Source organism: Littorina saxatilis, linkage group LG14 (genome assembly GCF_037325665.1).
Source record: "Littorina saxatilis isolate snail1 linkage group LG14, US_GU_Lsax_2.0, whole genome shotgun sequence".
In the NCBI taxonomy this organism is placed as follows: Eukaryota; Metazoa; Mollusca; class Gastropoda; order Littorinimorpha; family Littorinidae; genus Littorina; species Littorina saxatilis.
Window position 1 is genome coordinate 19291309 of NC_090258.1, and position 24904 is coordinate 19316212.

A 24904-nucleotide genomic window follows, 5' to 3' on the forward strand; every position below is an offset into this window, starting at 1 on the left:
TACTTGCAATCACCAATACAAAACGTGAACTTTTACTTGCAATCACCAATACAAAACGTGAACTTTTACTTGCAATCACCAATACAAAACATGAACTTTTACTTGCAATCACCACTACAAAACATGAACTTTCACTTGCAATCACCAATACAAAACATGAACTTTTACTTGCAATCACCAATACAAAACGTGAACTTTTACTTGCAATCACCAATACAAAACGTGAATTTTTACTTGCAATCACCAATACAAAACGTGAACTTTTACCTACAATCACCAATACAAAACACGAACTCTTACCTGCAATTACCAATACAAAACACGAACTCTTACCTGCAATCACCAATACAAAACGTGAACTTTTACTTGCAATCACCAATACAAAACATGAACTTTTACCTACAATCACCAATACGGCAAAACATGAACTTTTACTTGCAATCACCAATACAAAACGTGAACTTTTACTTGCAATCACCAATACAAAACGTGAACTTTTACTTGCAATCACCAATACAAAACATGAACTTTTACTTGCAATCACCAATACAAAACGTGAACTTTTACTTGCAATCACCAATACAAAACGTGAACTTTTACTTGCAATCACCAATACAAAACGTGAACTCACCAAAACAAAACACCAACTCCTACCTCCAATCATCAATACAAAACACGATCTCTTACCTGAAATCCCCAATACAAAACGTAAACATTTATCATAATAATGATAATAATAACTGGACATTTTTAAGTGCCTAACCTATGGCTCTAGTCTAGGCACTTTACAAAAGAACATATATATACAGAATAGTACAATTAAAAGTACAACCTACATAAAAGAAATTAATCATACAGACACGCATCACCACATGTACCTGCAATCACCAATACAAAACAGTAACTGTTACCTACAGTCACTAATACAAAACGTGAACTCTTCTGCAATCACCAATACAAAACGTAAACTCTTACCTGCAATCATCAATACAAAACACGATCTCTTACCTGCATTTACCTGTACAAAACATGATTTCTCACCTTCCCCCAGGGACGTGACGGCAACGACGGCTCCCCAGGAGACCCGGGCCAGCAAGGTAACAACGGGGCACCAGGAGAACGAGGACTGCCCGGTCTGCCCGGACTGGAAGGAAAGAGGGTAGGTTGAGCTGCTTGGAGAGCCGAATTGTGCGAGGCTACATATTTGACTCCTTGTTTTCATAAAATAAAGGTAGAAAAGGATGTGTGGACAAGTGAGGAAGGGTGAGAGTTTGCGAGAGAGAGAGAGAGAGAGTTTGCGAGAGAGAGAGAGAGAGAGAGAGAGAGAGAGAGAGAGAGAGAGAGATAGGAAAGAGAGACAGAGAGAGACACACACACACACAGAGACAGACATATTGATTGATTTTTGTTTAAAACTTAAGGATAGAGGTTGTAGGCACAGCCTTGTGGAGAGAGAGAGAGAGAGAGAGAGAGAGAGAGAGAGAGAGAGAGAGAGAGAGAGAGAGAGAGAGAGAGGGAGGGAGAGAGAGAGAGAGAGAGAGAGAGAGAGAGAGAGAGAGAGAGAGAGAGAGAGAGAGAGAGAGAGAGAGAGAGAGAGAGAGAGAGAGAGAGAGAGAGAGAGAGAGATGGAAGAAATAGCAACTGACCTAATCATCAAAGAAGAAAAACATCCCTACGTCATCGAATGCTTAGGCCCAAAAAAAAATAGTCTGTTTACGGTAACCCGACCGACCCTATTTTTTTCGCGCGACCCTAGACTTTTTTTTGGCATTAATTTGGGGGGAAAAAAAAATCTTTTGTTTTTTTGTGCAAAATAACGTAAAAATATGGGTTTTTTGGGGGAAAAAAAATCCCGACCTACGGACCCTATTTCTTTGGCCTATGTTACCGTAAACAGACCTTTTTTTTTCTCGGCCTTATCACGTAGACTCCCTTTTTAAGTGTTATACAATCTCTCAGAGAACACATGCAGTGCTCGAAAAAGGTTAACTCTTTCTTGCTTTACTTTTTCAGGGACCTCTCGGCGCTGCCGGACCTCCCGGACCTGCCGGATCCCAAGGAGAAGCCGTGAGCATTTTTTGTGTATTGCATGTGTCTCTTCGTGAATTAATTTTTGGCATTTGAGCTAAAAAAAAAGCGGCTTTTTTGGTTACACATTTGTCAGATTTATCACGAAAGAGTTGTCTTAAAAGTGCTATGAAGTAATATTTCATCTGAAGACAACAATCAAAGAACGATTGGGATTTTTTGGGGGGTAAAACACCAGTGTGAAACTGTTTAGCTTTTTGGGATACAAGAGAAGGAGCCCTTTGTGTTGACATAGCTCTATCTTTCAAAGCCTGAAGGTAATCATGCTCAATATGTATTCAGAAGGATTTACCTGTTGCTAAGTTCAGTGAAGAGGAGTGACAACCAAGCCCGTCTGCGTGCAGAAAACCTGACTAAATTTGGTAAAAATCAAAATTTTTTCCCCATGAAAGAAATTAACTCTTTGCACTTTAGTAATCTGGATTCTTGTGTTGGAGAAAATTTGATTGTTTTTCTCATCAGGGACAACCCGGAACTTCCGGTCTTCCCGGCCGCCCCGGATTCCCAGGATCCCCTGGCAAAGATGGCGCCCGTGGAATGGAGGGTGAACGAGGTCCCGCTGGTAGCCCCGTAAGTTTCGACCCCGGATTTGTAATTTCTTCTGGATGTTAGTGACAAAAGAGTAAGGGTGACCGAAAACCCGCTGGTAAGGTCGTAAGGTTTTACCCCGAATTGTTAGCTGTAATAAATGTTGGTGACAAAAGAACCAGGGTGAATTAAGACACGCTGGTAATCACGTAAGTTTATACGCCGGGATTTTATTGTTATAAATATTAGTAACAAAAAAACCGGCGCGGAAGACCAAGGATTTTGTTGTGTGATTGTCTGCACACAGGATTGTTTAAACTGCTCATTTATTGCAGTTCATACTCTATTCAAATATAAACTGAGGGGCTTTGATATCAATCCCTGGTGCCACTGAGTTGTGTTGTGCATGAACATTTGGCAATGGATAACACTATTATTGGCGCAACAAAGAAAGAAATAATGTTGGCCCAACAAGGAAAGAAATAATGTTATGTCTTGACTTATGCCTCAAGTCACGGACAACTTTACATGTGCATGAACATTTGGCAATGGATTACACTAAATCTAAAGCACTAAAAAAAACAAAGGATTTCTGTACTCACCGATACAAGAACAGCACAAGACGATACGAATGTTGGCTTATGGATAACGCTGTTATTGGCCCAACAAGAAAGTAAATAATGTTATGTATTGACTTATGCCTCAAGTCACGGACAACTTTTCATGTGCATGAATATTTTGCAATGGATAGCACTAAATCTAAAGCACTAAAAAAAACAAAGGATTTCTGTACTCACCGATACAAGAACAGCACAGGTGACTGACAACTTTACCTGTATTTTGTAGGGTGCACAAGGAGCTGGTGGACCCCCCGGACCGTCAGGACAGAGAGTGAGTGATGCTAATGGGTGTTTGTGTGTGTTTGAGAGAGAGAGAAAGAGAGAGAGAGAGAGAGAGAGAGAGAGAGAGAGAGAGAGAGAGAGAGAGAGAGAGAGAGAGACTTCTTACAATCTGTCTTTGGGGAGAGAGAGAGAGAGAGAGAGAGAGAGAGAGAGAGAGAGAGAGAGAGAGAGAGAGTTCTTACAATATGTCTTTGGGGAGAGAGGGGGAGAGAAAGCGAGAGAGGGGAGGGGAGGATGGAGATAATTAATGAATGAGAGAGATGGAGGAAAGCTAGAGGGGGGAGTGAGGGGGATGTTAATTAATGAATGACAGAGAGAGAGAGCGAGATAAGGAGAGAGAGAATGTGTGTGTGTGTGTGTGTGTGTGTGTGTGTGTGTGTGTGTGTGTGTGTGTGTGTGTGTGTGTGTGTGTGTGTGTGTGTGTGTGTGTAACATATGAGCGGGTAAGGGAAGCCGGGGGTAGGGTTGTCGAGGGGAGAGGGAGGAGATTGAGAGAGAAGTGAGTAGAGCAGAGAGACACTGGTAGAGGTAGGAGAGACAGGAGAAGAAATCAGTTAAGATATTACAAATATGATTTAAGTATTGATGTCAACAACGACGAAGACGTTTTTAAGAGTGACGTCGTTTGTGGGGAAGACGGCGTATAGGTCTACCCAATTTCTTCAGCCTAAAACCAAACAATCTGATTCTGTTTTCAGCAAAATAATATTTGTATCTTTAATTTACAGGGATCCCCTGGATTCCCCGGCAACGACGGATCGCCGGGTGAGCGTGGTTCTCCGGTAGGTGGCGCAGCTCTGTTGCTGTTGGCTTTCTCTTTATGTTCACTGTATTTTGTGTGTGTCTTTATTTCATCTCGAACTTTTTCAACCAAGTATTTAAAATTTTTGTTGTTGTTGTTGATTCTTTTTTTTTTTTTAGGGGGGGGGGGGGGGGGGGGGCAGTAATGATAATAATGATAATATATAACATTTTCTGTACGTTTTTGTGTCATATTTACTGGTTGACTGATTGGTTTGATGATCGATTTTTGAGAAAATTACGCTCTATCAAGGATCAGGACGAACTTGTGGAGTGACTGAACATAAGTGAACAAATAAATGAATTTTTGTAAACAATATCTGCATGTGCCTTAACGTACGCATGCGCGTATGTCTGCAAGTGCAGTATACCAAGGCGATCATTACACTTAGTGTGAAAACTTCCTTGGATGCAACAACGAGAAAGTCAGTCTTTTTCTTGAATTAGTTTTACGCATGCTCCTGTACACTTGTGTCACAAATGGCTTACCGTAACTCATATTTGGTTGCCAGGGTAACGACGGCTTAGACGGCGGTCCCGGAGAACAGGGCCCCCAGGGACAACCTGGTCCTCCTGGTCTGCAAGGCGGCCCCGGTTCTCGCGGTGAAAGTGTAAGTATGGAGAACATCGATCCCTGTGTCTTTTTGGTATCACCAATGTGTGTTTGTGTGTGTGTGTGTGTGTGTGTGTGTGTGTGTGTGTGTGTGTGTGTGTGTGTGTGTGTGTGTGTGTGTGTGTGTGTGTGTGTGTGTGTGTGTGTGTGTTCGTTTTGCAATATTAATGTCAAACTCCTTTGTACACATTCTTTGACCAATTAGAAGCTTTTGTAAATAGTAATTTATCGTAATTTAATTTTTGTAAAGAAGCTGAGGTGGCGATTGTAAATGCATACGAAAAATAGGGTTTTGAACGAGTGTTTTCACATAATATTTAATTTTGTGTGTATGTTCATGCAGTTGTCTTGCTATCAGCCAAAATCGAAAGTTATCAATTTAAGATAATAAAGTGTTATTGTATTGCATTATGTCTGTGTGTCTTTCCCTCTTTGTTTTATTTTAATCAGTGTCTTTGTCTTTTGCTTCACTGGGATTCTCATCTATGACGTTCCTCTGATTTCATTTATGTCTTTTGTTGTTGCTGATTATTTTTAGTTGATAGTGTTATTTCCATCAGTGTCTTTGTCCTTTGATTAATATCTTTTGTTGTTGCTTTTGTTTTTGTTAAAAACATATCCATGCTTTTTTAAGTTAAAAAATATCTTTTTTGGTGTGTGCAGGGCCCTGAAGGCCGAACTGGTCCACAGGGTAACCTTGGCCCATCCGGTCCCCGTGGTGAGCGTGGTCCCTCCGGAGAGGCTGGACAGGAGGGTCAACCTGGTCGACCTGTAAGTATATACACGCTTGGACATTGGGCAGTGTGATGTACGGTGATGGGGGATGGTTGTGAGCATGCAGTCGGGAATGAAAAGCATCATCCGTTTGACACCCGAAATCGGCGTGTGGATGCTTAAATGGCGGGGTAACAGCGGTCATACACGTTAATACCTACTCGTGCAAAAAACACGAGTGTGCGTATGTGTTTCAGGCCATGTACACAAAAGAAGAAGAATCATCCTTTTGGAGGATTTGTTTTAACCTAGCCTTTTATTCATTTGTCTACTGAAAATGAATAAGCTTTCAATCATTTTGATGTTGATGCTCCTCGTGTGTAAACTCTTTATTTTTCTTCTTGGGATTCAAGTCAGAGAGAAAAGTAATTGCTTTGTTTTTGGTCTTTTGCTTTATTTTGATGTTTGGAATCTTTTTCTTCCTTTCAGTTTTGGGCCATTTTTCAACTTTGGGTTTGAGTACTATAAGAGCAGATTGGAAAAAGATCGAGGGGTTAGTATTGAGAGAGTGGTTTGGAGTTGAGCTCGGGTTTGTGATCCGACCGGGAAGGTCGATGATGATTATCATCGTTTGATTATTGTTTCTATCCTTGTCTTTACAATTAACAAAAGCCACGACAATATTCATTTTGACCGATAGACTTTAACTTGTGCTTGTGTTTGCCACAGGGATCTCAAGGAGAAGCCGGTCCCCAGGGCAACCCCGGAGAGGCTGGATTCCAGGTACAGTAACAGTTTTATTTTTGGTGGCAAGATCTTTCAATTGTTTCACTTAGAAAAATAAAACACTCTCCTGGAGAGATGAAGAAGGCCAGATACTAGCTTTGGTGCTACGTGTTTTTGTTTTGTTTGTTTGTTTGCTACTATATATGTGCACAGTCATGTTACGATTATTTTCCTTGGAGTTAAATCTTCCTTGTCAAGCCAAGCTTGGTTTTCTGACGGTAGACACGTAATTTTGTCTTTGCCTTAAACACATTTGTTTTCCTTTGACATAAACACTTTATGAATGTTAGGCATATAACTGCTTTTCTACATCTGGGTCACGCCCTACACTGCATGAGAGGGGCTTAATTTCTACGTACGGCTAAAGACTTGTTACCTGGTTACAGAATAAAAATAATCGTATGTAAATTGAAAATGACTGTGTGTGTGTGTGTGTGTGTGTGTGTGTGTGTGTGTGTGTGTGTGTGTGTGTGTGTGTGTTTCAGGGTCTGCCCGGTCCCCCTGGACCCTCTGGTGAGAACGGACGTCCTGGTGAAACTGGTTCTACCGGTCCATCTGGTGAGGGTGGAGCTCCTGGAGAGAGAGTGAGTACTTCATTCATTGATTTTCTGTCTTTTTGTGTATTTTTATTTTAGAGTAAAAGCCGCTTGCCATGTCAATAAACTGTCATTATCTCTTGTCTATGTTTTGAGCGCGTGTTTTCTTCTTCTCTCAGATCCTTTCGTGTTTTCGTTTGCATTGCGGGATGTGTGATCACTTGCTCAATCGATATGTGTTAGTGTGTTAGTGTGTTAGTGTGTGTTAGTGTGTGTGTGTGTGTGTCTCTGTGTCTCTGTGTCTCTGTGTGTGTCTGTGTCTGTGTCTGTGTCTGTGTGTGTATAAGGATGTGTTCAAAATTCCAACCATTTTTTTTTCTCCACATTTGAAACTGTCCTCTTTATCGTTTTGCTGTATACCGCGGCCCTAACATATCTAATTCATTGTTGTTGCTGCTGCTGCAGTCGCTTATTTACTTGCTTTGAAGAATTGCCACTTTTGTAGTTTGCCAGTCAGAGGTTTTCGTGACCAGCATAAGTGTTTCTGCCTTTCAAGGGAGAGCGCGGTTTCCCCGGTGAGGTTGGTCAGTCTGGTACCCGTGGTCCCCCTGGCGAGAGAGGCCCTGGTGGACCCGTCGGTGAAGTCGGCATGCCTGTGAGTATTACGGGGGAAGGAGGGGGAGGGGATAGAGAGATTTGGAGAGGGGATAGAGCATCAGAGAGCGAGAACGAGAGACTGAGTTCGTACTGGTGGGAGAGGTCCTCCTAGAGAAGGTCATGTGTGTTGAAGAGAGAGAGAGAGAGAGAGAGAGAGAGAGAGAGAGAGAGAGAGAGAGAGAGAGAGAGAGAGAGAGAGAGAGAGAGAGAGAGAGAGAGAGAGAGAGAGAGAGAGAGAGAGAGAGAGAGAGAGATCGGAGTCGCGCGCTGGCGCCAGAGAGAGAGAGAGAATCAGAGAGAGAGAGAGAGAGAGAGAGATCGGAGTCGCGCGCTGGCGCCAGAGAGAGAGAGAGAGAGAGAGAGAGAGAGAGAGGATGGATGGGAGTAGAGGGAGAGAGAGAGAGAAGGACAGAGACAGGGAGATTTTGTGAAATTGGAGAGAAAGTGTGTGTGAATGAGAGAGAGGAGGATGGGAAGAGAGAGAGAGAGAGAGAGAGAGAGAGAGAGAGAGAGAGAAAGAGAGAAAGAGAGAAAGAGAGAGAGAGAGAGAGTGCTCACTTCAGAATCAATTTTTTCTCTTCAGGGACCCGGTGGACCTCCCGGTGCGCGTGGTGACCCTGGTCCTGTTGGCAGCATTGTGAGTTGCACTACATTTGTTTGTACTTTTCAAGTACCTTGCACGAGTTTCCTGAGTTACAGTAGGTGTCTATACACATACAGACACACAGTTGGACGAACAGACACAACATAGCAAGAGAGAAAGAAGAAAGGAAGAGGAAGAGGAGGAGGAGGAAGAAGAGAAGAAGAAGGAAGAGAGTAGGGACAAGTAATAGACAGAGAGGAATCACTTGCTTCCTTTGTTGCGTTTGATTGATTGAACTCTGAGTAGATGGAAAGCTAAATGAATAAATAGAGTTGATTGTTGGATTGGCTATGTGGGACAGGGATACATATACCGATAGATTGATCGATATATATACTTGCAGTAAAACTTACATAGATAGATATAAAATAGATTAAAAGAATGATCAATGAGCGCTCTTTTGCAACGACATTACTGAATAGATAGATAGATAGATAGATAGATAGATAGATAGATAGATAGATAGATACATACATACATACATACATACATACATACATACATACATACATGTATACATACATACATACATACATACATCAAAGTATGGTTTTTTTTGCAGTTAAATCTATATTTCTATCTATCAAACTATCTGTCTGTCTGTCTGTCTGTCTATAATGTCACATATTCTTGTAACTGCTAGTCTATAGAGTCTGATGTGGTTTACGCTGTCTGTAATTCGACAGATGTTAATTTTGTGCTTTGATTGACAGGGTCTTGGAGGAGAACGTGGCGTTCCCGGACGAGCTGGACCTCGTGGTGCTCCTGTAAGTACAGATAGAGAGAGAGAGAGAGAGAGAGAGAGAGAGAGAGAGAGAGAGAGAGAGAGAGAGAGAGAGAGAGAGAGAGAGAGAGAGAGAGAGAGAGAGAGAGAGAGAGAGAGAGAGAGAGAGAGAGAGAGAGAGAGAGAGAGAGAGAGAGAGTTTTGGTGCTACTGTAAGTATTCTTAGAAGAGAGAAGGAGAGATTTTGGTTTCGTAATGCTCATGTAAGGACATGATTTCACAGTGCGTGTCAGTCCACTTCATCGACCTCTGGTCATACGTACTTTTGTCTGTGTTTATAGTCCGTAACTAATCGCCCCCATAACTAATGTTTCTTTTTGTTGAGAACTGAATACATCGATTCACCTTCTCCACATCCTTTATTCCACATGCAGGGTCACCAAGGTTCCCATAAATTAACACTTCTTGTTCAGTCGTGAGAACTGAAGACATAAACACCCTTTTTTTTCACCAACACAAGGTTCCCAAGGTTCCTATAATATAACCTTTATTGTTGTTGATAACTGAAAACATTGATTAACATTCTCCTCACCCTTTTTCTCCCTTTCAGGGTCCCTCAGGAGAGTCGGGACGTGATGGTGAACTGGGACCCCCTGGTGAATCCGGACCCCCTGGACTTCCCGGTCTTCCTGGACCCTCTGGGATCGTTTCTGCCAAAGGAGATCGCGGCCCCCCCGGTCCTGGTGGTGAGGGAGGTGGCCCCGGATCTGCTGGGCGACCCGGTCCCCCTGGTCAACAAGGACCCCAAGGAAACTCTGGACTGCCTGTAAGTACAGTCTAACCTCTGTTTAACGACTGGACTGTTAGTACAGTCTAACCTCTGTTTAACGACTGGACTGCCTGTAAGTACAGTCTGACTTCTCTTTAACGACTGGACTGTTAGTACAGTCTGACCTCTTGTTAACGACTGGACTGCCTGTAAGTACAGTCTGACTTCTCTTTAACGACTGGACTGCCTGTAAGTACAGTCTGACCTCTCGTTAACGACTGGACTGTTAGTACAGTCTAACCTCTGTTTAACGACTGGACTGCCTGTAAGTACAGTCTAACCTCTGTTTAACGACTGGACTGTTAGTACAGTCTAACCTCTGTTTAACGACTGGACTGTTAGTACAGTCTAACCTCTGTTTAACGACTGGACTGTTAGTACAGTCTAACCTCTGTTTAACGACTGGACTGTTAGTACAGTCTAACCTCTGTTTAACGACTGGACTGCCTGTAAGTACAGTCTGACCTCTCGTTAACGACTGGACTGTTAGTACAGTCTAACCTCTGTTTAACGACTGGACTGCCTGTAAGTACAGTCTAACCTCTGTTTAACGACTGGACTGTTAGTACAGTCTAACCTCTGTTTAACGACTGGACTGCCTGTAAGTACTGTCTGACTTCTCGTTAACGACTGGACTGTCAGTACAGTCTGACCTCTTGTTAACGACTGGACTGCCTGTAAGTACTATCTGACTTCTCGTTAACGACTGGACTGCCTGTAAGTACAGTCTGACCTCTCGTTAACGACTGGACTGCCTGTAAGTACAGTCTGACTTCTCGTTAACGACTGGACTGCCTGTAAGTACAGTCTGACTTCTCGTTAACGACTGGACTGCCTGTAAGTACTATCTGACTTCTCTTTAACGACTGGACTGTCAGTACAGTCTGACCTCTTGTTAACGACTGGACTGCATGTAAGTACAGTCTGACCTCTCGTTAACGACTGGACTGTAAGTACAGTCTGACTTCTCGTTAACGACTGGACTGCCTGTAAGTACAGTCTGATTTCTCTTTAACGAGTGGACTGTTAGTACAGTCTGACCTCTTGTTAACGACTGGACTGCCTGTAAGTACAGTCTAACCTCTGTTTAACGACTGGACTGCCTGTAAGTACAGTCTAACCTCTGTTTAACGACTGGACTGCCTGTAAGTACAGTCTGATTTCTCTTTAACGAGTGGACTGTTAGTACAGTCTGACCTCTTGTTAACGACTGGACTGCCTGTAAGTACAGTCTGACTTCTCTTTAACGACTGGACTGTTAGTACAGTCTGACTTCTCTTTAATGACTGGACTGTTTCTATGGTAAATTATCAATCAACACGTTTCTTTCACCCTTGTTCAGGGTGTACCTGGTGAATCTGGACCCCCGGGAGAGGGTGGAGCCCCCGGCGTTAGGGTAAGTATGAACTGAAGGGTTCACGGCATCCCTGCTCAATGAGTGTGTGTGTGTGTGTGTGTGTGTGTGTGTGTGTGTGTGTGTGTGTGTGTGTGTGTGTGTGTGTGTGTGTGTGCAGTGTGTGTAAGTGTTTGTGTGTGTGTTTGTGTGTTTATGTGTATGTGTGTGTGTTTGTTTGTGTGTGTGTAAGTGTTTGTGTGTGTAAGTGTTTGTGTGTGTGTGTGTGTGTGTGTGTGTGTCTGTCTGTCTGTCTGTCTGTCTGTCTGTCGGTCTGTCTGCCTGCCTGTCTGCACATTTGTTCGTTAGTGTTTAAACAATCACATATGTGCACTATCATGTTTATTACTTACTTACACTGTGCAATGTATTTTCTCCCAGGGTGACACAGGAGGTCGTGGTTATCCCGGAGAAGCAGGCCCTGCTGGTGAACCTGTGAGTTTTCACTTCTCTTCATTCTCTGTTTTTGTGCACTTATGATCTAAATTACCAAAGACATTTTGTTTCCGAGTTGTGAATCTGATATTTTTGTGGATGGATTTCGTGAAAATGAATTTAATTCAGTATAGAAACCCCGCCAGAAGTGTTGTTAAACTGGGTAAAGTAGTGATGCTTTTATTGTCGTTAAAAACACCTCTGAGCCAACTATAGGAATCTTTGATTCGGTATGTGACAATTTAGCATAGACCCACCATACGGGAGACCTATGAGGGAAATACAAAGACTCTAGAAATAAGTCTATAACCTGTTAAATTTAACTATCTTCTCGATATATTGTTTATCAATCCATCCAGATTCTTGTGCATTATCTTTTGAAAATCCTGACAACATGCATCCTTTATTCGTTGTAGTCGCTTATAAATTACGCGTTATAATATCTCGTATTATTATTATTTTAAACAATGATAATAACAATGAACAGTGATGCACCGCCCCTTCCCCAAAGAGCTCACATGTACAGAAAGAAAGATGGGTGTGTTTATGATACACACAATGACAATGTGTACGAAAGAAAATGTAATGTGTAAAACGTATTCATAAACTACACTATAAAGAGACAAGGTCATAATAATTATACTGAACAAAAGTAGCTCATGAGCACTGATAAACTTGCTATTAAATTACATATTCTTACTCAACTCACATAGATAGCAATAACTTCGTTTGGTTGCTAAGACATTGAAGCACTCTTACATGGTTACATGGGGAGATAACTCTAAAGAAAAACACCCACCCGCCATATAAGGCATGGGTCACGGTAGTTATCTCCCCTACCGGCGCCCGCGCATGCGCAAGCCGTACACCGGTAATACTCATTCCTTCTTCTTCAACGCACGGAGCAAGACGTGTGTTGCACTCGTCAATTTTCTATCTGCTGGTATTCACGTCGGTGTTTGACCATCGGACCTTGGTTACGCTTTCGTTGTCTCCTTCACTACTCCAAGTATTGGGTGAGATCTTTCTTTTTATTACCGAGACGCGATTTATTAGCTTTTTGGAACGTTTTGCGTCTTATGTTTTGGTTCAGCTTTGTCATCCAATATGGCGGACAAACCGAAAGATAAGGAGAGAGAAAGAACTCGGAGTTCGACCAGACAGGCTTGCTCTCCTAGTTCTCAATCAGGCAAAGCGCCCCAATCCAAAGTTAAGGTGGCTACCACCACTCCGTCTCGAACTCAGAAAATTCCACCGGCGGATAACGTTTCTGTCTCTGTTTTCAACCCGGCGAATGATGAATCGTTTTCAGTTGCGATTGACAAACCATCCGTTTCTCTTTCGGCTCCTTCCACTAAAGTTCAAGCGCCTAGCGCAGATTCATCTTTGTCTAAGACTGATTTGCTAGCGATTTTATCGTCTTTCAAAACAGAAGTGCATGAGTTGATCTCGTCGGAAAGACAAATAGCCCAACATGCTGCTCTGTCTCGTCCTTCGGGTGTTACTAATGTTTCCTCGCTTGCGCGGGTTCGCTCTGAACCGTCTGCTACGGTCACGTCCGCTGGCGTGGTGGCAGATCCAACGACGGTGTTGGATATGTCGGACTCATCTTTTGACAAGTTTTTGTCTGAGTCTAGGACATCAGCACCTACGGGTGTTCTTGGCGAAGTACGCAAGCCTTTTAAGTCGGTTTCCGTTTCGGCGGAATTGCACACTGACCGTAAGGGTTTTCCCACAGACCAACCTGGCTCCGTTTTCACGGTCCTGGGCATGGGATGTGAAGGGCATGTGTCTGTTAGTTCCGCCCCCGCAATTCCAGTCGGGGCGGCTGCTGGCAGACAGGTTACAGGATCTTCCGGTTCCAATTTATTGGGGCTGGTCGATGCTCATGCTATACAGTCCTCTGCTGGTTCCGCTCCCACCGTTGGCGTCGGGGCGGCTTCCGGTGGCAGGAGAGGTTTGACTTCCGCCGTTAGCACTTCGCTGCTGGCGGGAGTCATTCATCAGCCTGTGGCTTCCGGTTCCGCTGTTGCGGCTTCCGCTAGCCTTGCTCAGGCTACTTCCGCTTCCTTTCCCAGCATTTCCGCTGGCATTGGACAGCCGGATGGTGGTTCAATCCACGGGTTTCCGGTTTCCGGAAATTTTTCACAACCATTTCCGGTTTCGGCTCAAATTGCCTCATCGGACGTCGGTTCTGCTGGACATCCCTCGGTTGATCATTATGATGCTTCGGTTGGGGATGAGCAGGATTTGGAGGAAGAAGCATCAGAAGCAGAAGAGGAAGCGTCTCGCCGACTTCCGGCTAAGCTACCTCATTTGTTGGCTTTGGCAGCAGAGGTTACTGCACGCTACTTCTCGGAAGGGGTGGCTGCGGCAACCACTTCCGCTGCTCCTCCTCCATCAGCTTTTGCTGACTTTGCCCCTTCGCAAGAGCGGACTGAGAACTTCAAGTTTTTAGAGTCACCTGCTGTGGCCTATCAACTTGCGAAAGTGTTTCAGGGCGATGTTCCTCTTCCGCTGTTATCAGCTTATGGGGATGCGCCTGCAGGGGCTCAGTCTTGGCTGGCTGCTTCCGGTCGTGCGCCGGTTCCGGTTGCGGCCTCTCAGAGGAAGCTTCGTCTCGCTGCTTTTAGCAGACCTTTGATTTCTTCCTTTGCCTTACCCTCGGCATCACTTCCGGTTACACCGGAACTGGCTTCCATTCGGCAAGACGGCTACAACAAAGAGAGGCTTTCTGGTTGTAAAGAGAAAGATCTCATTGCTGTCGAAGAATGCGGCCGCGCTGCTTTGGAATTATCGTCTCTGACTGACACTTTAATTCGTTCCCTCTCACGGGCAGTGACATCCTCTCTGAACCCTTTTGAGTTCAGGCATGATGCAGATCCTAAGGACGTTTCGCTCCTCTTTGCGACCTTAGGAAGGGTGTCTGCGGAGCAAATGGCTTTGTCTGCGAGGTTGTATGCGCAGGCCGTCTTCTGGCGACGTGAAGCTCTGCTGTCGGGCTCTCGTCTAGAAGACAAGAACATTCTGGAATCGCTCAGGGTCTCTCCGATCCTTCAAGGTTCCCTTCTTGGACAGGACACTCTGGACGCGCTTCAGAAGCAAACTCAGCAAAACAAAGATTTGCAATTCGTGAAACTTTCTGAGTTTGCCTTTTCGAAGCAGCAAGCTAAGCACAGCGGTCCTCCTGCCCAGTCTTTCTCGGGGTCCTCCAAGCCTGGTCATAAGCCGAGCAGGGGTTCAGCTTCGAGAGGAGGGAACCGATCGCGACCTTACCCCAAGAACAAGCCTTCCTTCGGGAAGAGGGGGTCAGGTCGAAAGCCTAACCCCCAATGATGCCCCCCCGATTTCAGCACTCCTGCGTCCCCCACGGTTACGGTGGCGGGAGGTCTGTTGCGGGCTTTGCCAGTGTGGCTGAAGAAGTCAAACAATCACTGGATTGCAGGAGTGCTCAGATCGGGGTTCCGGCTTCTTTGGAGTTCTCAGAAGGCTCCATTGACCAGAACTCCTCCGGCTTTTCGGTTTCCGGCCAGACCAGAAGCCAGAGAGGCCGCTCAGGCCGAAGTAGAACTTCTCATTCAGAAGCAGGCAGTGGAAGAAGTTCGGGACCATGCCTCCCCAGGCTTTTACGGACGTCTGTTTGTCGTTCCAAAAGCCTCGGGAGGATGGCGTCCGGTGCTGGATCTTTCTCAGCTAAATCTTTTTCTGAGGAAGATCAAGTTTACCATGGAGACTCCCACCTCAGTGAGGCAGGCCCTCAGGCCACGCGATTGGGTCACCTCCATAGATCTTTCCGACGCTTACTTCCACATCCTGATGCACCAAACAGACCGGAAGTGGCTCCGCTTTGTTTGGGGCAACAGGATTTTTCAATTCAGAGCTCTGCCTTTCGGCCTTTCACTGGCTCCCTGGATCTTCACGATGGTGGTTCGCCAGTTTTGCATACTGATCAGAGGTCAAGGTATTCGTCTACGGACGTACCTAGACGACTGGCTAATTCAGAATCAGGCACAATCTCTGTGCCTCACGCACACACAGACCGTGTTGCAGGAGGCAGCGGAGCTAGGCTTCATGATCAACTGCAAGAAGTCCGAGTTGACACCTTCCCAGATCTTTACGTATCTGGGAATGGTATTCAACACTGTGGAATGGACAGTTCAGCCCACTCAGAGGAGGATAAACAAGATCCGGGATCACATAAATGCCACGGCGGTTCTGTCTATGGCTTCGGTCAGGTCTCTGACGTCCATCCTAGGCCAGATGGAATCGCTGGCTCCTCTGACTCATTTGGGCAGGCTTTACAAGCGCCCGTTTCAGGAGGCGCTGAACTCCAGGTGGGACCCTCAGTCTCAGGACTGGGAGACTCTAGTCCCACTTCAGGACTGGTTTATAGAAACGACCAAACAGTGGCTGGTCACAGCTTGGCTCTCGCAGGGAGTTCCCATAGTCCTTTCCCCGCCTTCGAGGCACTTGTTCACAGATGCCTCTCTCGAGGGGTGGGGGGCTCACCTGGAAAGTCACACGACCTTTGGTCTCTGGAACCAGGTGCAAGTCAAATGGCACATAAATCTGCTGGAGTTAGAAGCAGTCTTTCTAGCACTGACGGAGTTCCTACCCTTTGTCAAGGGGGAACATGTTCTGGTTCACTCCGACAACACCACAGTGGTGTCCTATCTGAACAGACAAGGGGGGTCTCGCTCTCTGCCCCTGTCGCACAGGGCATGCGAGATCTTGATGTGGAGTCACAATCATGGTGTAGTTTTGTCAGCAAAGTACCTTCCGGGAAGGCTGAATGTCTTGGCAGACTCTCTGAGTCGGTCTTCCAAGATAGTACACACGGAGTGGACGATCACTCATCAAGCGCTTCTTCGCCTCTGGGCCCAAGCGGAGAAGCCGTCCATAGACTTATTCGCCACACGGTTCTCACGCCGTCTGCCGATTTTCGTGTCCCCATTTCCAGATCCCGAAGCGTGGGAAGTCAATGCTCTGGAAATATCTTGGAGCGGGCTGATCGCCTACGCTTTTCCTCCCATTCCCCTCCTAGGGAGGGTCCTGCGAAAGGCAGACATGGAAAGACCATCTCTGATTCTCGTGGCACCATACTGGCCGGGACAGCCTTGGTACCCGGACCTTCTGCGACTGTCAAACGGCCCACCTCTTCCTCTAGATCTCAAAAGAGGCGACTTGGTACAGCCTCGATCGGGCATTCCCCACGAGAATCCGCAGTGGCTTGCCCTGCACGCTTGGATTCTGTGCGGGAATCATTGAAAAGATCAGGTGCGTCAGACGCCACTATCGATTTGATTCAGGCGTCTCATAGAGGTTCTACGTCGTCAGTTTATACCTCTCACTGGTTGGCGTGGCTTAAATGGTGCAAGGCTAGCGGAGTGAAACCTACGTCACCTCGATCTATTCAAGTGGCAGATCATTTGTCTTGGCTAGCTAGTCAGGGCGCCGCGCCGGCTTCTTTGAAAGTCCGTAGGTCAGCTATTTCAGTTACCTTGAAACAGCTAGGACATTCTATATCACGCGAAGGTTTCATTACTAGCGTATTAAAGGGAGCTTCCCTTCGTTTTGACAAAACGAAATCCGCTATTCCAGCATGGGATCTGCCCTTAGTGCTGGAATATTTAAGAACTCAAGACTTTGAGCCCTTATGCTCTGCCAGTCTGGCGAATCTTACGCGAAAGGCAGTTTTTCTTGTCATGTTGGCGTCAGGTAGACGAGGTAGCGAAATTCACGCCTTGTCAGGCTCACCTCGCGATGTGTCCTTTGAAAAGGACGGTTCGGTCATACTTAGGTTTTGCGCCAAGTTTTTAGCAAAAAACCAAAAACCAGATAAACCCTCGCCATTAATCCAGATCAAACCTTTGAGCTCCATTCTCGCTCCTTCAGACCCGGATATTGCAAACTGTCCTGTGAGAGTACTGAGAGCATACCTGTCTCGTTCAAATCCGATCAGATCCTCCAGTCAAAAGCTTCTTTTCCTATCAGTCAATACGAAGAGGGAGAAGGACATAATTAAGTCAACCTTGGCGAGATGGGTCTCCACCCTAGTAAGACAGGCTTACATTTGGTGGCAAAGAAAAGGGGGGGGGGCAGTCAGTCCTTCCTCTCCGGTCAGCCCGGACTCATGAGCTTAGAGCCTGGGCATCGTCTTCAGCGGTCTTACGATCCAGAAGACTTCAAGAAGTCATGGACTCAGCCTACTGGGCATCTGAGGATGTGTTCATGAACTTTTACTTGCGGGATATCGCAAGTTCTCGTATGGATGGAACATTTGGTCTGCCAGCCATGGTGGCTGCGGGACAGATGCTTTCTCGATGTTAACTGTGAGTATATATTTTTACCCACCACCTAGATTAGCAATCTGCTATCTATGTGAGTTGAGTAAGAATATGTAATTTAATATAAAATTTCAAAAATAAATTTTCATTTAATTAATATACTTACCAACTCACATACTGAATTCCCTCCCAGCCTTCCCCGCAATTTATTTGAAGGGATATGGGTTTCAGAACGGAATGAGTATTACCGGTGTACGGCTTGCGCATGCGCGGGCGCCGGTAGGGGAGATAACTACCGTGACCCATGCCTTATATGGCGGGTGGGTGTTTTTCTTTAGAGTTATCTCCCCATGTAACCATGTAAGAGTGCTTCAATGTCTTAGCAACCAAACGAAGTTATTGCTATCTATGTGAGTTGGTAAGTATATTAATTAAATGAAAATTTATTTTTGAAATTTTATATTATATACCTCGTTTTTTTTTTAAGTGAAACATAAACCTTGGCCTAATTGCCTTTAACCTTGCACTTAATGTCTTTACCCTTGCCCCAATTTTTTTTAACCCTGACCTAACTGCCATTAACCTTGCCCTAATGACCTTGGCCTGAATTGCCTCTCACCTTTGACCTCTCCACACAGGGAAGGCCAGGAACGGACGGAGGTAAGGGTGACGACGGAGAGCCAGGTCTGGCAGGACCCTCCGGTCAACCAGGTCAGCCTGGTACCGCTGGAGCACCGGGTCTCTCTGGACCACCCGGACCACCTGGAAATTCAGGACCCCAAGGATCTCCTGGAGAGCGCGTGAGTTGGAATTGTTGCTCGTATTAAGAAATTTGATGCGGAGTCTGGGTTTGTGAATGGGTTTCTGGAATTGTGACAAAGTTTGAGTTGTATCCTTTAGTCATTTTGGTTGTGTGTGTGTGTGTGTGTGTGTGTGTGTGTGTGTGTGTGTGGAGGGTGGGGGGATGAGGGTTGCATTTTTATTGTTATATATATATATATTTTAATTTTAAGCGGAGAGTGGAGTTGTGAAGAGGTGTCTGGATTTCTGACAGAGTTTGAGCTGTATTCTCTTGTACTTTTGGGTGTGTGTGTAGGGGGAGGGGGGGGGGGGCGGGGTGGATTGATAGGTGTGGTGGTGTGGGCGTGTGACTTTGAGGGGCTGCTCATAGTTCGAATTTTGCAGCGAGTTGAACTTTGGACGAGTTTCTAAATGTGTAAAAAGGCCTGAATTGTACATGTCTTTTGTGAGGGGGTAATGGTTTGCTTCGGGTATCAGGGGCTGTACATGTCATTTGTTTTAACGTCGTTGACGTTCAATTATATGTATTCATTGTAGTGCATATTCTCATGCCTAATTGCACTTACCACGGATTATACTGATGTTTAAACGTGTGATTTAAAAACAAAATAAGTTGAATTCCATGCACTCTTTGTACATGCTTGTTCTTGTGAATCTCAAGGCTTTCACGCTCTGCTAACCGCACAATACATTTAAATGCACAGGGTTCTTCCGGTGAGACGGGACCTCCCGGTAACTCAGGTGAATCAGGTTCCCCTGGTCTGCCTGGTCTTGATGGTACACCTGGCGAGCGCGGATCTCCTGGTCTTTCTGTGAGTATAGAATCTGTAGTGTGAAGTTGATTCTGAATGATAATTTACTGAGCGCGCTGATTGTTTTGATTTTGCAAGTGTAGCTAAGCAATACATTTGTCTGGGAAGCCTTTCTGCGTGCTCAATAAGGAGCAAGATATGCAGGAGTTTCATTTGGATGTTATGGCCGCAGAGTTCCTATAAAAGACATAATACACAGTATAATTTACCAGTACGTTAAATCAGACATTGGCTTCACAGACGTAAAGAAAGAGTTCACATGGATTTGTATACTCTATGTAATTATATTCTATTTGTCTTCATGGACGAACATAAAGAGTTCATATAAATATAAAGAGTTCATATGGATATGTAAATTCTCTTTCCTTGTCTGTCTGTATCTTGGATAATGTCATTTCAATTTCTTTGATCTGATTATTTTTTTAATTTGAATTTTGTGCTGTTTATTTGTGAAAGGGCCCACCCGGCCCAGCAGGAGTGACCGGACCACAAGGCGAACGCGGCGCAAACGGCTTCCCTGGCTCTGCTGGTGAGGCTGGCCCTGCTGGCCCTGTTGGCAACCCCGTGAGTAGCGTTTTGACTGGCTATCTAGCTAGCTTGCTGGTTGGCTAGCTGTCTATGTGTCTGTCTTCTGTCTAGTTGTATTAATCCGTCCATCCTTGACCGTGATCCTGTGTTTTTATGGTGTTGCTGGTGCGGCTGGACTTCGGGCCCTGTTGCCAACCCCGTGAGTATATTTTGACTGGCTAGATAGCTTGCTGGTTGGTTAGCTGTCTATCTGTCTGTCTTCTGTCTAGTTGTATTAATCCGTCCATCCTTGAATGTGGATCTGAGCTTCTGCCCCCGACTCTGCTGGTGAGGCTGGTCCTCCTGGCCCTGTTGGCAACCCCGTGAGTAGCGTTTTAACTGGCTAGCTAGCTTGCTGGTTTGCTGGTTGGCTAGCTGTCTGTCTGTCTGTCTTTTGTCTAGTTGTATTAATGCGTCAATCCTTGAATGGGTTCCTGGTTTTTAATGGTGTTGCTGGTGAGGCTCGACTTCCTTGACCTGTTAGCAACGCCTTGAGAATTGTGTTTTTTGGTGTTTGTTTTTTGAGCAGATAATACACTAGACGCCATTTAAAAATTATTTTCTATCAATTTTGACTCTTGGAAGATATTCCCTATGCTGTAATTTCGAACGCCTTTCTTAAAACAAAACACGCTCTGAGACTATGCTCTTATCAAATCAATTAATGTCAATAACAGAATGACCGATTCTGTGTCATCGTCACCGTTTAGATCATCGTCATATTTTACTCAGTGCGGGTGTGTAAGCTAGCTTACGTTTAGCAGACGGAACCCGATGGATTCATGAATTCAATACTGTTGGCGGATTTACCCCAAACGAAGTCCATGGCGGCTTTACCGTCTCGAAATCCTACCCCCACGAAGAGTAAACAAAAACAAAGTCTATGGCGGCCTTATCGTCTCGAAATCCTACCCCCACGAAGAGTAAACAAAAACAAAGTCTATGGCGGCCTTACCTTCTCAAAATCCTACCCCCACGAAGAGTAAAAAAAACAAAGTCTATGGCGGCCTTACCGTCTCAAAATCCTACCCCCCCCCCCCTCCCCGAAGAGTAAACAAAAACAAAGTCTATGGCGGCTTTACCGTCTCGAAATCCAATCCCAACGAAGATGAATAAAAGACAAGGTATATAAGGGTTGTTTTGTCTTAAAATCCAACCCCAACGAAGATTAATCCAAAAAGAGTATAATTATGGGGGTTGTACCGTCTTCAAATCCTACCCCAACTGAAGATTAATCCAAAAAGAGTATAATTATGGGGGTTGTACCGTCTTCAAATCCTACCCCAACTGAAGATTAATCCAAAAAGAGTATAATTATGGGGGTTGTACCGTCTTCAAATCCTACCCCAACTGAAGATTAATCCAAACAGAGTATAATTATGGGGATTGTACCGTCTTCAAATCCTACCCCAACTGAAGATTAATCCAAACAGAGTATAATTATGGGGGTTGTACCGTCTTCAAATCCTACCCCAACTGAATATTAATCCAAACAGAGTATAATTATGTGGGTTGTACCGTCTTCAAATCCTACCCCAACTGAAGATTAATCCAAAAAGAGTATAATTATGGGGGTTGTACCGTCTTCAAATCCTACCCCAACTGAAGATTAATCCAAAAAGAGTATAATTATGGGGGTTGTACCGTCTTCAAATCCTACCCCAACTGAAGATTAATCCAAAAAGAGTATAATTATGGGGGTTGTACCGTCTTCAAATCCTACCCCAACTGAAGATTAATCCAAAAAGAGTATGATTATGGGGGTTGTACCGTCTTCAAATCCTACCCCAACTGAAGATTAATCCAAAAAGAGTATAATTATGGGGGTTGTACCGTCTTCAAATCCTACCCCAACTGAAGATTAATCCAAAAAGAGTATGATTATGGGGGTTGTACCGTCTTCAAATCCTACCCCAACTGAAGGGTTGGTGTTGTGTTGCAGGGCGAATCTGGATTGCGTGGAGAAGACGGCAAAGATGGATCACCTGGCGCTACGGGTCCACCCGGTCAGCCTGGCTCCTCTGGCTACCCTGGTGAATCTGGTCAGCCTGTAAGTACATGTGTATATCGCTACAAGTACCCGAGAACAAATCTTTAATTTATCAATGAAATCTTGCTGACATGCTACCGACCTATAAACAACAATAGTAGCAGCAACAACAACAACAACAACAACAATAACAACAACAGCAACAACAACAACAATACAAGTAATTATAACTTCACAAACACAGGCGCGCGCGCCCTTCGAAGTTAAAAGTAATGACGAAGAATGTTCTTGTCCTTTGCCATTCGGCTGTACAAAGCGAAAATCTTGTTCAGGCCCGAAAAAACACCCACAAATTCTGATTTGTTGCATGCAAGAAGTTCTCAATTAGCGCAGTAATTCGATGTAATTCTTGCAGTAACATAATAATGTATTTTCAATACCTTTGCCTTTTAGGGTGAGCGTGGCCAAGATGGAGTGCCCGGTCTTCCCGGAAGATCTGGAAGCAAAGGAAGCCGTGGCAACCCTGGACCCCCCGGACCTCCTGGTCTTTCTGGACCTGGCGTAAGTATCATGGACTGTACAGAGCCTGGACATTGGACATTTTGTTAATATTTGCCATCCACATCATTGTGGGACATTTAATCCATAAACATGCTTATATCAAACCATTGAAGTGTCCATTCATATTTGATTAATTAAAACTGGCGAAATCTGACGTCGAAAACCCTTATGGTGATAAAGATTTAGAAAAAATATTAATTGTTATGCCCTACAGTTTCTTTTTATAGACGTGAATTTGATGGTAATGGCCAACAGACAAGACAGAACAAAACCACAAAATCAAGACAAGTACACAGACATAGCAACACGGAGACCGGACATTTTGATAACTTGGGCCAATAGCCCCTATTATTAGGGTCAAACACACGGATGAGACAAACAAGGTAAACAGACTGTCATTTTACAGAACAGGGAGAATTAGTTATGCAAGACAGAGGGAAACAAAATCAATACATAAAAACTGTGTCATAGGCTGTGCATTGTATGAAACAGACATTGGACTATGCGCACTGGACATTTGACTGACTATGGCCAACAGCACCAGTCATTTGGATGAAACGGAAGTTCATGTGGATGGAACTAACAATATAAAGAAGACTGGACATTTTACTGACTTTGACCAACAGCTCAGAACATCGCTTTTTAATAACACAGGCACTTAATTGTACGTATACCATATATTGATAAATCTTCACTGCTTCATAAAATAATGTTTTATTATCATTTTATTATTATTATGTTTGTTAATGATTCGATTTCTCTGAATTTTATTATAGGGGCCCCCTGGCGCAACAGGATCACCTGGACCTTCTGGCGAGCGCGGTGAGAGGGTAAGTGATGACGTCACAACTGAATGACGTCATATTATAAGCAGATCTGTTATTCAGGCAGCTCTTTTGTTTCTTTAAAATAAAATGAAGCCGTCATGTCACTGCATCAAAGATTACTTCTGTATGCAGTTCAAAAGCGGTGCTTCTATGTTAAGTTCTGTTGGAATACGTTTCACATGAAGTAAAGAAATAATACGATTGTTGCATATCTCGTTATTTACTGCACGATAAATCCAGGTTAAGAACATCCGCAAACAGACTAGTATCAGGGTAACCAGGTAAAAGGGTAATTTCGATCTCTACCTGATGTTGAATCAGAATGTTCTACTTTTTGCTAACACTATTTTGATGTCATTGTTATGACGAAATGCTGTGACGTCATTTCAGGGTGAGCGCGGTAATGGCGGACCTATGGGACAACAGGGACCTCTGGGCCCTGCTGTAAGTATCTATGCATTTTTGTTGTAGTTGTTGTTGGTTGGTTTGTATTTTTAAATGTCATTTTTAGATAACATCCCTTGTATTTCAACGTGATTGTGGAAATCCAACACTGTCTTGGTACCTTTAGTCTTATCTTTTTATTGCATACTGCAAGGTCAGATTGACTGACCTCATAAGAATACGATTACAATCTGACATGTTGATAACATTTCAGGTTAGATCTGTGTGTTGTCCTGGCAAACTAACTTAACGAACACCAAGCGGTGATGGATTTTAATAGCACAACATATCAGTTTTGACTATCGTTCTTGGAAAACATCAGAAGAAAATGATCTGTTAACTCGATGATGATAGTTGCAGTGTTTAGTGTAATTTTATCATGTTTGGCTTTTAGTGTTGATCCTTGGTTAAAAAAAAAGCACCTACCCAAATGCCAATTATTACAATGAACATGGCTAAGATCATAACTATGGATATCTTTCTACGTACATAAGCTTACTTTTTTTTAATTTGTATCAACATGGATAACAAGAATGCCAGGGTTGACGATGGTTTTGTGATGTTTGCTTCAGACAAGATTTTTTGATGAAAACCTGGTTGATCTTTCTAATTGAATAACCAGGTGCCAGGGATAACAATGAACATATCAATCGTCATAACTAGTGATGTTTTTTTTACAAGGGACACAACACAGTTATTTATTTATGTGGATATCAATGTTGACAGAGTTGTAGGTAGACCCTACTAATCAGCCTATTTTTTTTTTTTTAAACATCAGTTTCTTTTTATTTCGAAAATCAAACATCATAATAGTGAAAGTCGAAAACAAGAAGGCATTGTGCATTGCAAAACTTCAGTACAAAAGTGGATGGGGAACAGGGGTGGCATGCGCGAAAAAAAAGTTACCTACTGGGTGGGAACCAAGCACTGGGATTCGTTGAAATCTCAAACACGTCTCAATGTCAA

At 44.1% G+C, this 24904-nt stretch overlaps 1 protein-coding gene across 2 annotated transcripts in view; it reads left to right on the plus strand.

The window, feature by feature from the left end:
• The window catches only part of LOC138947299 (collagen alpha-1(II) chain-like), a 55057-nt gene that overhangs the window by 18788 nt on the left and 11365 nt on the right, over positions 1-24904 (plus strand). For both annotated transcript variants that reach the window (XM_070318748.1, XM_070318749.1), the window contains 22 exons: positions 1052-1159; positions 2014-2067; positions 2551-2658; positions 3463-3507; positions 4247-4300; positions 4832-4930; positions 5596-5703; positions 6376-6429; positions 6918-7016; positions 7525-7623; positions 8209-8262; positions 8982-9035; positions 9603-9818; positions 11164-11217; positions 11596-11649; positions 18575-18736; positions 19442-19549; positions 20006-20113; positions 22059-22166; positions 22560-22667; positions 23444-23497; positions 23885-23938. In XM_070318748.1, the coding sequence (XP_070174849.1) occupies positions 1052-1159; positions 2014-2067; positions 2551-2658; positions 3463-3507; positions 4247-4300; positions 4832-4930; positions 5596-5703; positions 6376-6429; positions 6918-7016; positions 7525-7623; positions 8209-8262; positions 8982-9035; positions 9603-9818; positions 11164-11217; positions 11596-11649; positions 18575-18736; positions 19442-19549; positions 20006-20113; positions 22059-22166; positions 22560-22667; positions 23444-23497; positions 23885-23938 (1962 nt within the window). The remainder of the gene's footprint in view (positions 1-1051; positions 1160-2013; positions 2068-2550; positions 2659-3462; positions 3508-4246; positions 4301-4831; positions 4931-5595; positions 5704-6375; positions 6430-6917; positions 7017-7524; positions 7624-8208; positions 8263-8981; positions 9036-9602; positions 9819-11163; positions 11218-11595; positions 11650-18574; positions 18737-19441; positions 19550-20005; positions 20114-22058; positions 22167-22559; positions 22668-23443; positions 23498-23884; positions 23939-24904) is intronic.